At 41.1% G+C, this 18,067-nt stretch overlaps 1 protein-coding gene across 4 annotated transcripts in view; it reads right to left on the bottom strand.

Moving 5' to 3' along the window:
* The window catches only part of Calu (calumenin), a 28,051-nt gene extending 15,073 nt beyond the window's left edge, over window positions 1-12,978 (bottom strand). For 2 of the 4 annotated variants that reach the window (XM_075953808.1, XM_075953810.1), the window contains exons 1-2: window positions 12,877-12,978; window positions 5,783-6,009 (exon numbers count right to left, since the gene is read on the bottom strand). In XM_075953808.1, the coding sequence (XP_075809923.1) occupies window positions 5,783-6,003 (221 nt within the window). In that variant the 5' untranslated portion in view covers window positions 6,004-6,009; window positions 12,877-12,978. Of the gene's footprint in view, window positions 1-5,782; window positions 6,014-12,876 lie in introns of all 4 variants that reach the window. The other 2 variants (XM_075953809.1, XM_075953811.1) reach the window with 2 other exon arrangements.
* Window positions 12,979-18,067: the final 5,089 nt, after the last annotated feature.

Genomic DNA, 18,067 nt, shown 5'->3' with positions numbered 1-18,067 from the left:
AGAAATCCAGCAACAAGTTAAAAAGCAACAAGTCTCTGGACATTGCCAGGAGTGTGTTGTGACCACAGGTGTTGCCCAGGGCTAACACACAGAAATAAAAATAAAAATTAGAAGAAACAAAATGCTTCCAAGACAAAACTGACAAACAGAAAATGATCACTTTTCTCTTTACTGGCCTGTTCCTGGCTTGTAACAAGCCACCTGGAGAAAGTGACTAGACCATGGCCAGTGCACTGGGTCCTAAAGTCAACCCAGACATCGTTTCAGTTAGGTCTGAGTCTGATTTGCAGGCCCATGTCCACACGGGTTCTCGCTTTTACATAAAACATGATGTAAATCTTTGTATATTTTCCTTTACTATGTTTATAAGAGAAGGCATACCTCTTGGTAAATAATCACTAGCATTAACAATGTTTTCCTTAGAATTTATGATCAGACCTTAAAATAAAAAATTAATTGCTTTTAGAAAAAGCTATTCTTTTGTTAAAAACACATAGACTTCTTATTAAGAGTGAGGCCCCATTTAAAAAAAAAACAACCCAGATCACATATATTTTAAGGCAAGATAACTGTAAACAAAACAAAACAAATGAATACAAGAGGCATGAATCTTAAAAATGCCAGTAGTTCTTATACATTACAGGAATTGGATTTTTACATGTAGCCAAAAAAACAGAACTCTGTGGATATGGAAAGAATATGTATTCCTAGCTATAAGACTGTTAATAAGCTGAGAGGTTATTAGCAGGCAGATTATAAAGCAAACAACAAGGGTAAAGTATGGCTCTATTTCCTTTATAAGATTCTTTCTTCAAGATATGTCATTTTAATTAGGGACTTAAAGACAGGTCTACGGCTTTGCGTGTGGCTCAGGAGTAGAGTGCTTGTCTGGTGTTTGTGAAGCTGAGTTTGATCTCTAGCACCACTAAGTAAATGCTCATGACAAAACCTCCTGTTTCTAGAGGACGCAGTAAAGCCACACAATAAGCAGTCCAGTTTACAATGGGAACTCCGTACCAAAAGCCACGGTGAGCAATGAGCACATTCTCTGCTTGATGAAAAAAACTATGCACACTGGAAGCGAATGCCCTTCCTTAGTTCGTGGTTGTTTCACGACTAGAGCCTGAGAAAGTGATTAGAAATCAGAGTTCCTCAGCAACACTATAAACAGACTCATACTGATACAGCATTAGCTCTATTATTTAACTCTAGACACAAGCACCTTCCCTCAGAGAATGTATAATCTAGCCTCAGCTCTAAAACACTGATCGAAAAGGGAACACACCAAGATGGCACCTCCTAAACACTTTCCTCCACCTGCAGGGTAAATTGTTCTCAGAGAATTTCAATAACGTCAACAATTAAGAAAACTTCTGCATTATCTATAATAGGATCCAATTTATGTTCAAATGGTATTGCTACCAATGGTGCCACTACTAAGAAAAAGGCACAGTATCAAAACCGCTCCTGATCCCTGAAGGTATTTTTAAGCTATTATAAATACCCTGAAGAACCGCTCAGATAAAATAGGTACATGACTGTTCAAGAGGTCTCTCCCCTGCCCCCGTATGATACAGGGTTATTTATTTAGGGGAGACTCACAGATCACTGTTCTAGATCACAGTCCTGCACGAACAGGGAACAGGAACAGAGTCTAGCAGTCGGAAGTGAGAGCTGGCAAGAGAGTGAGCGCAGGCTTTACAGCTGCATTTATAGTATAAGGGACCATGCCCAAGTGGGCTGGCTGGTATCAAGAGGTTTCTCTTACAAAGGTGGCTGGTTTAACAGTATCCTATTCTGTATCCCCACCCCCCACCCCCGCTTAACCCAGGAGTTGACAAACTTCTTTTGGAAAGTCACATAACTTGGTGTTTGTGAATATACAAACAACCTCTGAGAGAAAATAAGAGCTGGCAAGATGGCTCAGTAGTTAAGAACACTTTTCTTCTTTCAGAGGACTCAGGTTCAGTTTTCTAAACCCACATGGTGGCTCATAGCCACCTATAACTCCAATTCCAGAGAGCTGATACTTTCTTCTAAACTCTGCAGATCCCAGGCATGCCTGTGGTGCACACACATAAATGCAGGCACAAGATTTACACACATACAATAACACACATCTAAAAAAGTGAAAGATTGGGACGGTAGCTCATTCGGACAATGCTCCCCCAGTATGCATGGAGCTCTGGGCTCTACCCCAACACCACAGAAACCCAGGGCAGTGGCACCACCTATGTAGCACTGAGGAAGCAGGGGCAGGAGCATCAGAAGTTCAGGCAATCCTCAGCTACATAGTGAATTCTGGGCTGGTCCGAGATAGTCAAAACCCTGTCACCCCCTCCACACACACACACAGACTAATAAAGCAAAATAGAAAAAAGCTGGGTATAACAGCACATGCCTGAAATTCCAGCACTGAGCTAAGCATGGTGGAACACACCTTTAAACTCAGGAGGCAAAGATAGGTTGTGGTGGTTTGGAAAAAAATGGTCCCCACAAGGAATGGCACTGTAAGCAGGTGTGACCTTGTTGGAGGAAGCATGTCACTGTGAGGTGGGCTTTGAGGTCTCTTGCTCAAGTTTCCCTCAATGTGACAGTCAGTTGACTTCCTGCTGCCTGCAAGATGTCCTCTCGGCTCCATCATCTCTGCACACTGCCATGCTCCCCACCATGACGATAATGGACTGAATTCCTGAAACTATGAGTTCCCTCAATTAAATGTTTCCTTTCTAAGAGTTGCTATAGTCATGATGTCTCTTCACAGTAATAAACACCTAAGTAAGTCTGAAACCAGCATGGTCTACAAGAGCTAGTTCCAGGACAGCTAGGACTGTTACACAGAGAAACCCTGTCGCAAAAAAAAAAAAAAGAAAAGAAAAAGAAAAACAAAAAACAAAACAAAAAAACAAAAAACACAGGTGAATCTGTGAGTTCCAGACCAGACACAGGTTATACAGTAAGACCCTGTCTCATAAAACAAAAACCAACAAAAGAAATCCTAGCACCCAGGAGATATGCCTGTAATCTCAACACTGGTAGGCAAAAGTGGACAAGTAACTCCAAGATGGAGGCCACCTTGGTCCATATAATGAGATCCTATCTCAAAAGGCCAAAAAACCCAATCAAATCCAACCCAAAACAAACAAAAAAGTTCTACTTGTCAACATTTTTTAACAGATAGATACTGAAAATCATCTTCTAAATTTGTCCTAAAAATGTTTCCTGTGGTCTTTTACATATTATTGAAGATTTCAAAAATAGGAATAATTTTTTAACCCTATAGAAAATGTTTTTTCTCCTTAATATTACTCTCTTAAAGAATGACGGGGGTAGGGTGGGTGGTGGTGACGACGACTATGATTTGCAAATTTTGGTTAACAGTTAGCTACCAAACTAATGCTTTAAAATGCTATAATAAAAGTTTATCTGGGATTCTTCTCTCTGTGGGGAAGAGAACTGCACTATGTAGCCCAGGCTGGGCTTGAATCACCAATCCCTTTCCTTTAGGTTCCCCAAGTGCTGTTGTGTGCCATCAATGCCTGGCTTCACCTGAGATCTGTGCTTTCAAGGCAATCACTGCATACAAGAGGGACATCTGTCACTACCTCTAAAGTTTGGGGAAAGCAAACTATTTAGTTCAATTACACACTATATAAAAACATGGATTTTTCACTTTTTCCAATTATACACAGCTTGCCCAATGTGCTTAATTTTGATATCCACTGATGAAAAACCCAGCACTTTCTTTACTGAAAATGGCTAGATAAGTGATTCTACCAACCCACAAAGCCAGAGGGCCCACTACAGTCCTACCCTAAGTGGCCCAAACCTAAGGGTCATCCATGATTCAAGAGTAACTCTGCAGAGACTTGTTCAAACTAAAATGTAGGTTGGACATATACAATATGTCATAAAGGACTGAGAGCACCCACAATGGACTGCTCTTTTTAGCTCCAAATGTTAGCACGGTTATAAGGTTAAAACTAAAAGCAAGCAAGGTCTCTCAAAGATAGAGAAGAAACCTAGAAAGAAAACTGGCTTTCTGATATATGTATTTGTGAATTGTCTTCAAATGTTGAGGTATGGTTCATTCAATATAGCAAAACCATTTTATTACTTTTATCACTGCTGAAGAATAAAACACTGTACACTTTAGTCAGCAGGTAACACAAGGAATAAATTGTTATTTAAGTTTTCATCAAAGAAAACTCTACAATAATAGCTTACAATTACAGTATTGCACATGATGGCAAAATTGCAGTGTGGCACAACTTGCTACATAACCTCTTGAGAACAGTCCACAAAGCTGTACCAATGAGTACCAATGACACTCATTCAGGAGAATTTTGTTCACAGAATTGACCTGCATCTTCATAAAAATCTGAGTTTTAGAAGAACCAAAAAAGACATGCTTAGAACTCCAGAAACAGCCAGTTAGCGTTCTACTGAGTGAAGATTACCTGCATATATATCTTTGCATCACATGTGTGCGGTGGGGGCAGAAGAAAGGCATTGAACCCCCTAGAACTCAGATTACAGATGGTTGTGAGCTGTAGCATGGGTGCTGGGAACTGAGCCCAGGTCCTTTGGAAGAGCAGTCAATGCTCTTACACACCAAGCCACCTCGCCAACCTCACTACTGAAATCTTTAAGCTGCTGCTTAGGGCCACAAAGCTTGACTAGAGCACCATCACCAAAAACCATTCTAATTCTGAAAGTAAGGCCATTATTTGGCATATTCATTTTTGTCTTTACTTACTACTGTTTGTTTTCTGAGGTACTAGGGATCAAGTACAGGACCCTGAACACACAGGGCAGTGCTCTGTCACTGAGCTGAACTCCAAGCCCAGTTTTGTTGTAGATGACAACATCACATCACAATGTCAAAAGGTTGGACACCCCTATTAAAGGCCATGGTTATTTTGATTTTTATTAAAGGACACCTGGAGAAATAATAAACTTCACAGAAACAGGGAATCCAATTTCTAGTTTATTAGGTACCTAGACATTACCTGGCTTGGGCATCATTGAATAAATTAGAGAAAGTTTTTTAAAATTAAAAGCAGTAGAACTAAGAACCCCATGTATGGTTCTGGAATCAAGATGATAAAGCTTAGGCTGGGTCCATTACTACTGGTTACTTCAGGACAGTTTTTTTGTTATTTTTGAATTATGTGTACATGTGCCCATGTGCTGCCATGTGCGCCTGAGTGCAGGTATCCTTAGGTTCTCGAAGGCGTCAGATACCCTGGAGCTGGACTTAAAGACAGAGAATTCCTTTTTCTAATTGTTTTTAGTGAGCTACATATTTTTCTCTGCTCCCCTCTTCCTCCCTGCTTCCCTCTTCCCCTCTCCCATAGTCCCTATGCTCCCAATTTACTCAGGAGAGCTTGTCATTTTCTACTTCCCTGTAGATTAGATCTATGTATGTCTCTCGTAGGGTCCCAGATAGATAACTCTTGATAAGAGTGCTAGGTACCTAATCTGGGTCCTGTACAAGAACAGTACATGCTCTTAACCACTGAGCCATCTTTCCAGGCCTACAGGCTGCTTTCACTTTACTCTATAGAAGAATGAGGTGCATACTGTTATTCAGTGGAGAAGTGTATTATAGGGATTTTATTAGGTTTTTTAGTGGTAGCGATTCTGCTGTTAGTACTCAGAAGACAGAGCTCAGTACAGCTTTATTAGTGACTGAACCAGAAAATAAAAAGAATGAGCTGATTTTAAAGGTGCTTCTCACCCCCTGGACCCCTGCCCTGGCTGAGAACAGACGTCTTACCCAAGCCTTTCCTTGCTCTCTTCTGGTGTCAGCTGATCAAAACTCTTTGCTTCTTCTGCACCCAAGAAAGCATCATGGTCATAGTCAAAATTCTGAGCATCGTTGTGAACTTTGTCGCTGAGCTGAGGCTCATGGTGTACACGATCCTTCTTTTCAGTAGGCTTGCTTAAAGCAAAGGCTGTGCACAGGGACAGGCACATAAGAAACTGTCGCAGGTCCATGACAACCTATCTTAACGGAAGAAGAAAGAGTTAACACAGAAGGCTGTATGCTAGATAATAAGAAATCAAAACACGTCCCAATTAAATTACTAATCTGGTATGTACACATAGCTAAGTCTTTTATATTACCTACATATTTTGACTTAATCCTTAAATAAGTACAGTAGGTTATCAGACTTCTGGTCCCTATAGTGGGATATTTTCACCAGTTTCCTTTATGACTGTAGGAATTTAGAGTTCAAACAACTATAGTTTCTCTTCGAGGGACACCAAATTTTTGTTCAAGATGTCAAGAGGTAAAACTGAAAGAACAAATCTTAAATCCTGATTCTAAATCCTTTGCCTTTTGTACTTTTATCAGTGATCTGGTTTTCAAACACAGTTGAATAATAGAATTACCTAGAAGACTTAATGTACCCCCCCCCCAAATCAATTCTTAAAATCTCTCAAGTTGAACCAGGCTTCCTTGTTCCATAGCACAGGTTTCTCACACAGGCTAACCTTGAGTCCATTACAAATAACAACACCATTATCCATTCATCTGCATAGTCGTACCCCCAGACTTGCTCAGACACAAAGGCCACCAGGTACTATTCAAAGTACAGATTCCTGACGGCACCTCCAGTCTCTTGGTTCATAGTCGCAGGCAAATCTAATAAACATAAGGCTGGACCTCTATTGAAAAATTCCAGAGAAGCTATCAATTAAAAACCTGTGTCACGCCAGGCATGGTGACACAGGCATTTAAACCCAGGCAGCCAGGTCTGTTACACAGAGAAACTGTCTTAAAAAAATAAAAAAACAAAACGAAACAAAAAACCGTTTCACAGACTTAACAATCAACTTACTCTATTACTAGAGAGGCTAAGGTCTCAAGGAACAAAACCTTAAAATTAAATCAAAGAGAACAGTTTTCCTGGACCTTCATATTTTAATTAATCTTTCATTGTGAAAATAAATGTTGAACCTCCGTGCCCCATTCCATCACTGAAAATAAGTTCTTAGCAATTTTACAGCACTTCTTATTCCTCTCCTACTCTGCCTCATCTCTGGTATATCTGAACGTGTCTTTATTTGGAAATACAGTCCTTGCAGTTCTAATCAAGTTAAAATGAAGTCATACTCATTTAGTGTGGGTCCAAAGATGGATGTCCTTATAAATAAAGGAAATTTGGACACAGAATTAGAATGTTGTGGTATGACAGAGGCAGAAGTTGAAGTATACACATGTGAGTCAGGGAATGCCAAAGATTGCTGACTTCTGGTAAGAAGTAAGGAGAGTCGGGAAAGAGCCTTCAAAGAGAGAATGGCCAAATCAAGATGTTCGCTTGAATTTTAGTCTCTGAAAGGGTTAGAGGACATCAACTTCAGGGGCAGGTGAGATGTCTCAGGGGTACAGGGCTTACTGTTCAAGTCTGATGACTGGACTCTGATCCTGGAACCCACCTAGAGGCGGAAGAAAGAACTGGCTCCACACAAGGCCGTTCTCTGACAAGTGCGTACCCTTATCACACAGACAACTAGTAATTAAAACAAAACTATCAGTTAATTTGTTGCAATTTGTTATAACATCCCCAAGAAATGAATACAAGGTTACAGTGGTCAGGACTGCTACATCTTCTGAAGTTAAATATAGCATGCTGCCCTAACCTGAAGCTTAAACCCAGGCATAGATGATTTTCCTTTCCTGGGGATGTTACCTGTGAAACACTCACATGTATATGCAAGAATTTACCTAATCAGAAAATTCTCTCAGCAAAGCTTCTAACTTAGAGGTTGCTAATCCAACTACACCCCGCAAACACCTCTAGCTGGTTCTGCTTCAAAGTTTTGGGAACCAGAGCAAAGGGAGAGGGCTGTGTTAAGGAATAAAGAAATTAAATATGCCAACATAGTCTACGTCCTTCAATATGTCTATTTTCCCATAACCCTCAAATAGTGAACTTATGAATTTAAACTATTAAGTGATTTATAGAGCCCTCTAAATTACAAAACTAAGAAAATATTTAGCACAGCTAATAGTGGACATGCTTATATAAAAGCCCTTAAAAATAAAAGCAGTCAGGCATGGTGACATATGCTCTTAAATTCCTGCACTCAGGAGGCAGAGGCAAAAGCAGAAGCAGAAGGATCTCTGTGAGTGGAGGCCAACTTGGTCTGTACAGTGAGTTCCAGGACAGCCAGGGCTACATAGTGAGACCCTGTCTCAAAACACAAAATAAACAAAAAGACAAAACCAAACAAACAAACAAAAAAGAAGAGAGGCGGTTCATTAGTTAAGAGCACTTGCTGCTCTTTTCAGGAGCAGGATTTGATTCCCAGCACCCACAAGGTGGCTGTCACGCATCGGTAACTCCGATTCCAGGGACTTTCCCTGACAGCCATTAATTCACCCACACTATCCACACCTCCGCTCACTTCTGTTTCCTCAACATCCACGGTCACCCTGAAATCTGGTTTTCTCTCTGATCACTGATCACTGACTAAACTGCCTAAGAGTCACTAGGACCAGTCAGCTGGCAAAGACAACAACCCTAGCCAGTCTCCATCTCTGCAATAGATGATACACATAAATGAACTACATAGCTGTATGAGCTTTTATCACAAGATCTACAAGGGCAATCCAAAGGTTATAAAAGGTATTATTTCATCCCCCATTTATCAAATGATTTACAAATTTGTATCTCAAATTCTGACCCTCCTCTATTAAATTGAGCATTTTTTTTTCTTTAGAGAGAGAAAAAAGGTCACATGTAGTGGCTAGTGCCTGTAATTTCAATATTTGGGAGACTGAAGCAAGAGGCCACTATGGCGTGGCAAGACGGTTCAGCAGGTGAACTCACTGTCTGACAACCTGAGTTCAATCTCTGAATGGTGATAAAGGCAAAAGGGGAGAACTCTGATTCCACAAAGTTATACTCTGACCTCCATAGGCATACAGATGCACATGCATGCTGAATCTGGCACTCATGTGTGCTCGATACCCCCACCTTCCCTTCCCCCCCAGAGAGACAGAGAGAGAGAAAACAGCAAGTTATACATTCCAGGCCAGCCTGGGCTACAGCTGAGATGCAGTTTCCAAACCAAAACAAAAGGTCTAGTTAGTATTGTAACCACAAGCCACATGGACTAATAAGCATTAAAATATGGTTAGTGCAAATCAAGACATGTTTAGAAGTGCTATATTTTATATAAATGAATATATGCACCCTGTTTCAAGAAATAAAGTTTCCCTGAAAGCTCTAACTTTTTAGCACCAACCTCACCTATCCTGTCTGTCAGCTTAGATGTCTATGTTAAATTCAGCCTTTCAGAAACATTAAGTCTGAGAGATTCCACAATTATTCCAGATGAGCAAAGACCCATTGCTCAATGCTAGCAAGTGGGAGAAGTGGGTGTGGCGGTAAAATTCCAGTTCTCTGACTTTGGATATTCAGCAGAAGGAACTTCTCCATCACAGAGTGGAAGACCCAGGGCTTAAAGGTCTACTTTATTTCATGGGGAATCAACAGCTTGACAGCATTATACTTAACTATATTAAGACTTGGGGTGTGAAATCTAGAAATAAAAATGACCTTGTTATCTATCTGGTATTCCTTACTTGCAGATTTTAATATAAGAACCACTAACATAGATTATCACAAAAAGTCAAATCACCCTTGATATCCAGAAAGGCATGATAATGACAAATCATCTTGACTTTTCTAGTGACAGTCAATTTACACTAGTTTACCCAATAAATTCCAATTAATCAAGTGAAAGATTACAAGAGAGCTGAGTATATAAAAGTGCAAAATTTGGCTATTAAAGCTCTGAGAATGACTGAAACTATTACCAGGTTTAATTAGTCATACAACCAAAGCAATCAAGCACAAATGAAAATTTTCTGGCCACACAATCAACTTACTTTTGAAGCTGGACAGATGGTTCAGTGTTTAAGTGTCCTCCAGAGGACTGGGGTTTGATTCTCAGTACCCACATGGTGGCTAACAACCGTCTGTAACTCTATTCCCAGGTGATCCTACTCCATCTTCTGGTCTCTTTGGAAACTGCGCACATATGGTGCACAGCCATGTGGGCAAAATACCCATAAACAAAATAAAATCTCAAGAAACAAACCCAAAACAAAAACAACTTACTTGATGAAAAAAGGTTGTAGAAATTCGGGGGGTGGGGGGAGACTTCCTTTGGGCTAAAATTTTAATATATAACTTATGGTTCAAGTTATTCTAGCAAAATATACAGAAAAAAAGGTTTGGTGTCTAGTAGTAGATTCTGTTGTATATGTTTAGCATGCATAAATCTTTGAGAATTTGGTGGTTATTTTAGCCTGATCTTGCTTCAGTGTCAAAAGCCTAAAAATTTTAAGATCTTAGATGGGGGGAAGCAATTGCACAAGCTCTTGGATGAAAAGACCTAGCTAGCCACCACGGCTGTATCTCAAGCTGAAAGAAGTCTGCACTTCTTGCTTGTATCACTCCACAATAATGACCACAAGCTATACTGTTTTTCTTTAGTCTTCTCAGAGGTTCTACTTTTTGGCTTTTTAACATTTATTTGTGTGCATGCATGTGGTCATATATGAGCTAAGGTTAGAGAACAAGTCTGGGAAATTGGTTCTGCCCCTGCACCATGTATGTACTGGAATGAAATTCAGGTTGTCAAGCTTGGGAACAAACACCTGCAGGGGCTGAGCCACCTCAATTCCACCCTTTCTTTCTTTCTTTTTTTTGGGGGGCGAAGGGGGAGGGTTTCATTGTTTCTCATACTGGCCCACTCTTGGCCCAGGACTCGCTATGCCAGGCAGCCGCTAGCTTGAGGCAATCCTCCCACATGGGCTTTCCAAATGCTAGGATTCCAGGCATGTGCCACCACTAAGATTGTGCATAAGTTAATAGAAATTACCTCTCTAGAGCTCCTAATGTAAAGTCACATATATATGACATTTTATTGGCTTAACTGGTTGATATTTAGCAACAATGTGGTTTTGCTGTGCTTTCCAACTCCCAATTTCCATTACTAGATCTGGCCAAATGCCAGGTATAGGCGAATATGTGATTTCAGGGGCTGGCAAGATGGTTGAGCCAGTAAAGCCCAACAACTTGAGCTGGACCCCAGACCGCATGGTGGGAGGTGAGAACGGCCTCCCACATGTCATCTCTCTCCCTTGACCTACAGAACATGCCATGGCATGTGTACGCCCGGTTCCATAATAAATGTACCTTAAAAAAAACTTCATGTTATTTCATATGTTTAACTCTAATATACGTTACAGAACAACAGCATTTATATTTAGGAGTTCATAGAAAAGCAGGGAGGGGTAGTGTACTCCTTTAACCTCAGCACTCGAGAGGTCGAGATGGGAAGTTCGAGGCCAGCCTGATTTATATATAGTGAGTTCCAGGCCAGCCAGGACTACATAGTGAGACCTTTTCTTTCACACACCAACAACAAACCTACAAACATTCATTGAGAGAGAATCCAGGATCTTAATCAAGCATCCCCCATGACTCTTCCCGGCTATCCCAGAAACACCCTGTCACACCAGTATTACAGAAAAATGGAGCTAATGCTCACATACTAGTCTCCCGCAATGAGGCAACGGTATAAAACCCCATCACAGGGATATGTAACATACCACTGGATGAATGGCACCAAACACAGACTGAGCATGATGCCGAGATGAATTCCATCTTTTTTGTGAGCTCACAGCTCCAACTTTTGATTCTACAAAATATCCTGTTGAAGCCCCTTGAAACGCTGTCAGATTAGGCCTAAACAGACTTGCCTTTGACACAACAGTTACAGGTTAGCTCTCACCCCTCATTTGTTCTTCAGAGCTGGCTACTGCTTGATACTTCAATCTAACTGAATGAGGTCAAATACGTATTTGTCTCGGGATAGCTTTCAGGCATAGCACGGAATAATCTATCAGTCAATCCAAGTTTTTCTACTTTCAAGCTCAATTAAATAAACTCGAGGGTCATTAGTCCCAGTTTATTAATGCTGACTTGACAGTCCACGACAGGAAGTGAATGCAATTCTCAAAAAAAAAAAAAAATCCTGTGCCAGGGGGCCTTGCACGCTTAGGAATTTGGACCTAAAAGTTTTAGCACCAATCCACTGAACTGTCCCAGTCATGCTAAAGGAAACTTTACAAAATACAAATCATTCTTAATTACAGCAACTATAAGGAATTAAGGTCACTTCTGAATACAGCACGCCAAAAAATCCGAACTAGCTCTTGGGAAAGGCGAGCAAAAAACACGACATTTAAAGGTAATTAATTCTCTAACTAACGTGTGAAAACTGCTTTCTAGTAATGACTAAATTCGGCCAAACACAAAAAAGTGCAGCGTTTCTTTCTCAATTAACAAGCCGTTATTAAAATAATGACATTGTGTTCTTCGTTCTGTTCCCCCAAGTTCCTACACCCTGTAAGACAGCAAACTCTCTTTCTTGGCACTTACAACCCACTCACGGGATGAGGCCTTGGGGCGGGGTGGCAGCTCCCAACAGGCCTGTGAAAGGTGGCAGGGAGCTGATATAAATCTCCCCAATTCTCTCCGACCTTCAGGAAACAAACAAGAGTAGTCCCAGGAACACTGTGAGTGGAGGGGGCCCGGGCGGAGAACAAAAACGCGCGAAGGCAGGCACAAAACGGTGCCCAGGAGGGCGCACGGCCCGGGAGTCAAAGTCTGCTGGGCCACAGCCCTCTCCGAGAAGCTGCGGGACGGCGAGCCAGGGGACAGAGAGGAGTCTCGGGCCCGCTCGAGTACACTGAGGCCGGAGCGAGGAAGACCCACCCCGAACGGGGAACAAGGCGGACAGAATGAGGGCAAACGAGGACCCACCGGGCACCACGGGGCTTACCTTTCCCGGGAGCTCCACGCCGCAGGATACGGTGGCCGAAGCTCACCCAGGGGCTCAACTCCCGCGCACAAGCACCGCCCAACCGGAAGGGGTCCATCGCCCCGCCCCCATCCGCCTGGTCGGCGGCCTCCCTACCAATCACCAGCAAGACCGCTGATGATGCGTAGCTTTTCCGCGCTGTCATTGGTTCCACAACAGCGCGGCCGTGATTGGCTTGAAAGCGCCACGTCCCCGCGAGCGCGCCGAGTTGCGTGGACCGGATTCCCGCCCAGTTCGGGTCGCCCAGCCTGTGGCGACTCTGAGTCCCAGTTCTGTGCTCTTGGGCGTGTGGGCGCGGCCCGCTGACCGTGGCCCCCCTGACCGCCACGTCCGCATTCACGACGCACGAGTCTGCTCCCAGGGCTTCTAGGGTTATTCTGATAGCTTTCTTCCTGCGCTCAAGCCCCCGGGGCCGGAATAATGAATACCGCGGTAGCATCTCCAACCGCTGTGAACTAGCCCAGCTTCTGGCTCTTGAGGGTCCCGGTTGATCTACTCATCAACAGCCCTGCCAACGTGTTCCTTTCAGCTTCATTTCCCACCCACCACTCTCCTTCGCACCTCTGCCCAATCCATCACGATCCCCGCCTTCCCCGAAAGCCTTACATTTCACATCCTTGTGGTCTTTGTTCACAAAGCATCTTCCTCTGCCTGAAAGAAGTATATATATATACTCCAGCTACTAAAGCCATTAGTCGTGAAAACGTCATGAAACAGGTTGCTATCCTGGAATGTCTTAGAGCTGGGTAGGTAGTGAAATCGCAAGGCTCTAGGTCAGGAATCTTTCCTGGTCACAGTAAGCAAACAAGACATATTTACTTTCCTAACAGTTTTCATTTTCAGTACACAACCAGGTTTGGCTAATAACAGCACTTTTCCTTGCATCTTCGCTTAGATCAAGTGCTAGGTTAGGATTCGCTGGATTTAAGCATCAGGAGCTCCCAGTTTACAGTCCAGGTCCAAATGCTCAGTAATACTAAATACATTGTGTCACAGGCCCCTGATTGAAAAGAAGCCCAGGAAATTAGCAATCTCTCTCCTCTCTCCTCTCTCCTCTCTCCTCTCTCCTCTCTCCTCCCCTCTCCCCTCTCCCCTCTCCCCTCTCCTTCTCTCCTCCTCCTCCTCCTCCTCCTCCTCCTCTCTCTCTCTCTCTCAAGGTGGGCAGGGAGAGTTTGAACCTAGACTTTGCCCGGGACCCTATAATCTACCATTGATCTATAACAGCCCCATTACCTAGTCAGTGTCAGGAAATTGAATGTATTCATTGAGGGCTACTTTATTTTCAGTACATATGGAATGAATAGCACATAAAACTCATGAAAGACTTAAGAAAGCAAATTAGCTTAAGATGAGAAAGGCTGGCAACTACTGCTTGGGGCATTCAAACTAACGACTCAAAACACAACTCCCATCTCAAAGAGAGTTCATTCTGGAGACAAACGTGAGTGACCATGACCAGGAGACCAGATTAGGCTACCCCAAATTCCATGTACCAATGTAGTAATGGTTTGATGAAGCTTTTATAATAACAGAACAAGGAAACTATTTACTATTACCTTGGTGGAAACACCAGAGAATGGGTTACAACCCTCAGGTATTATCTGATGACGCCCTTAGCTCTCGAGTTGTGAAAGCTAGCGGTTCGCTAAATCAGTACATCCCAAAGGAAACTAGCGCTCCGCTTCTACAGTCCACATGATTTGTCTAACGGTCATGAAGCTGTTAGGTTAGTTACAGAGGCGAGCAGTAGACAGCTCTTAAATAAATGGACACTATTTGGGGCCAAATATGGTCCCAAATAGTTTGCAAGGGTCTAACTTCTCCACTTCACTTCTAACAAATCTTGGAGAAGGCTCAGTTTGCAAGTGCAGCTGCTGTCCCCGCCAGCCAAGCTGCATATTATACATGGGCAGGGACACAGCACTTACTAAATATTACTCATGTTCCATGTTGCTAGGAAATGCGTTCTAGCCTCTGAGGTAGATGAGGCTGGATAGTAGGAAGGACAGCAATCTTCAGGAGAGGGGAACAGCCTGTTTGAGCCCTTAAGGAAACAACTATGGATCAGATCATGAAAATCTACTGGCTGTTCTATTCCAGACCATTTTTAAAGCCCTCTGTATTTGATATGTGACTTATATTAAGAGTAACACATCAAAAGTTAAAATAACGAAGAACATTGTCTGGGCTAATAGCATGAAGGAAATGGGCATTAAAACAACAAAATAATTTTTTAAAGCTTTTTAAAAATATTTATTTATTTATTACATATACAATATTCTGTCTGTGTGTGATGGGGGCATCAAACCCCATTACAGATGGTTGTAAGCCACCATGTGGTTGCTGGGAATTGAACTCAGGACCTTTGGAAGAGCAGGCAATGTTCTTAACCTCTGAGCCATGTTTCCAGCCCCCAACAAAATAATTTTTAAAAAACAAACATAAAGCCCTAGATTGACTATATATTTGCCCTAGTGATTACAGTTACTTATACTCTGTGAACTATCTTATTTATAATTATAGTATTTAAACAAATCTATCATCTTTGAAATCGAATGGGATTTTTGTATTATTGTTTTTGTTCTGGCCATCTTAATTCCATAGCTATAACCTTGGGTGGAGTGGCTGACTCTAACTCTAGGAAAGATTGATTTTTAATATTCAAGTTACCATAGCTCTTATTTGTTGACTACTGGCCAGATCTGTTTTATTATATTGGTATTAAGCTAGATTTAGTAGAGGAGACTAAATAGAAAGCAACATTGTAAAAGAAATTAGATACTAATATAGCATTCCTTTTAACTTTCTTTTAACAAGATTGCTTCATGCACGATTTACTAAACAATGATAGAAGCAAGAGATTAGACTTGTTAGAAATTAAAATTTAATTGGAGGATGTAGCATAAGAATAAAAGGCTTGCCTAGAATGCATGAGGGTCCTGGGTTCAATTCCAAGCACTACCCCCATCACCCAAAAATCAGAATGTTACAGTCGTTATAGGCATAGCTAAATCTCTATTTTAATGGCAGAATTGGAAATGGGACTCTATAAGGAGTCACTATAGTTTTGTCTATTTCCTTTTTGTTAGCAAAATATAAATATCATTTAATTAAAAACCCAGTTTATTTTACTGTAGAACACCTTAAATACCCATTTAATGAAGAAACTTCAACACTCAACATCATGGATGTTGTAGTTATTAGAGGTTGGTGTTTTTTGTATAAATTAATGAAAAGAATTAACCAAATCAGGTATCTCTAGCTAGAGTTTTTTGTTGTTTTTTGTTTGTTTGTTTGTTTTTTTGATTTTTTTGGTTTTTTCGAGACAGGATTTCTCTGTGGCTTTGGAGCCTGTCCTGGAACTAGCTCTGTAGACCAGGCTGGTCTCGAACTCACAGAGATCCGCCTGCCTCTGCCTCCCGAGGGCTGGGATTAAAGGCATGCGCCACCACCGCCCGGCCTCTAGCTAGAGTAAATGGAGGTAAAGTTACTCTGTTCAACATCTAAGTGTAGGGTCTTTTATAATGTTTAATTGGTTGGACCTAGTTAATTTTTTAAATCACAAGTTTATTTCTTCTGGCTGTAGGAAGTCCTGTGAGGAACAAGTGCCCTTAAGCACTGAGCCAGCTCTCCAGCCCCACACTTGAATCTTCTAAACATAAAAACTAGTTTTTTGTAAGGCAGGGGTTCTGGGTAAGCAAACAATCATAGCTAAAAAGCAAATAAGCACACAAGATTAATGACTTTGTAAGTTCATTAAAAACCAAAAGTAACGCTATTTTATTGCTAAAGAATATACCAAGTGAAATACTAAATATCAAACTATTTTGGAAACACCTAATTATGAAAGGATTTAAGAATCATAAAAATGGCTTCAAAAAGCAAGGACTGTGTTTTTATTCTTTTATTAAATGAGACAAAATTTATTTTTATATTCTAAGTTTTCCTACTGGACAAAGCCTTTGCTTTTTAGATATCCATTGCCTGAATAGTAATTTGGGGTATTCCTACTAACTACATATGATCATGGAAGTCATTTTAATGGACAAATATTTTAATATTAATTTTATTTATAAAATTTGGCCCATTGGATTGAAAAATAGCGCCAATAAAATGTCAAAATTAACTAAAGCTTTGACTTTCTCTTAAGGTTTATTCATTTTGGAAAAACATTCTTTTTTATAAAATAAGTACTTTGTCTTAACAAAATGGCTGTCTAGACAAGACCTTAACAACATGGGAACATGGGAATCTCATAGATAAGATTTGTACATGTTTTGGTCATATTCATTCTCCTTCCTTACCCACCTGACTTTGCCTTCGTTTCCCTCCCTCCCTCCCTCTTTCCTTCCTTCTTTCCTTTCTTTGTAACACACCCATGTTGGGTGCCATTCTATAGTAAGGAGCTTGGTGTGGGGGTGGGGGGAGGGGGCGGGGCTTGTTCCATTCAGCTAGATCAACTTTAAGTTTTATTTTCACAATCTTTCTACAATATAGTCTAATCTTTTAAAATTATTATCACACATTTCCACTTTGGAACAACCTTTGTTTACCATACAAATTCCTTTCTCAACTAAAGCATTTTTTTCTTTAACTTTTTAAAATCAAACATATATCTGATCTATAACCATTGTATCTCCTTTTCTAACTTAGTTTTTGATACTTAGCCAATTATTGTTATTTTAAAAATAAAATTTTTAAGAACAAGTTTTAATCAGATAATTTTCAATAAAACCCCAGAAGGCTGTACCTAAAATAAGAAAACATACACATGGGGTCACAGTTAGCGTCAGCTATAGACACAACCCAGAGTCACTTGGGAAGAGGGAACTCAGTTGGGATATCACTTACATCAAACTGGCCTTTAGAAATATTTGTGGAGTAGTTTTTGAATCAATAATTCATGTAGGAAGTCCCAGTCTACTGTGGGGAGTGCACCCCCTAAGCAGAGAACCTGAACTGTTTAAGAAAGTTCGTTGAACAAGCTAATAAAGACTGCTCGTGCATGGTCTCTGCTTCAGCTCCTGCCTTGGCTGCACTCAGTGACAGACTGTAACCTATAGCTAAGTAAATCAGTGTTTATCATAGCAACTGAGAGAGAGAAAGAAAGAGAGAGAGAGAACATAAATAAATAAATTGAAATAAGTTTTCG

This window comes from Microtus pennsylvanicus, chromosome 19, assembly GCF_037038515.1.
Source record: "Microtus pennsylvanicus isolate mMicPen1 chromosome 19, mMicPen1.hap1, whole genome shotgun sequence".
NCBI classification, from domain to species: domain Eukaryota; kingdom Metazoa; phylum Chordata; class Mammalia; order Rodentia; family Cricetidae; genus Microtus; species Microtus pennsylvanicus.
This window is presented reverse-complemented; position numbering and strand designations above follow the sequence as displayed.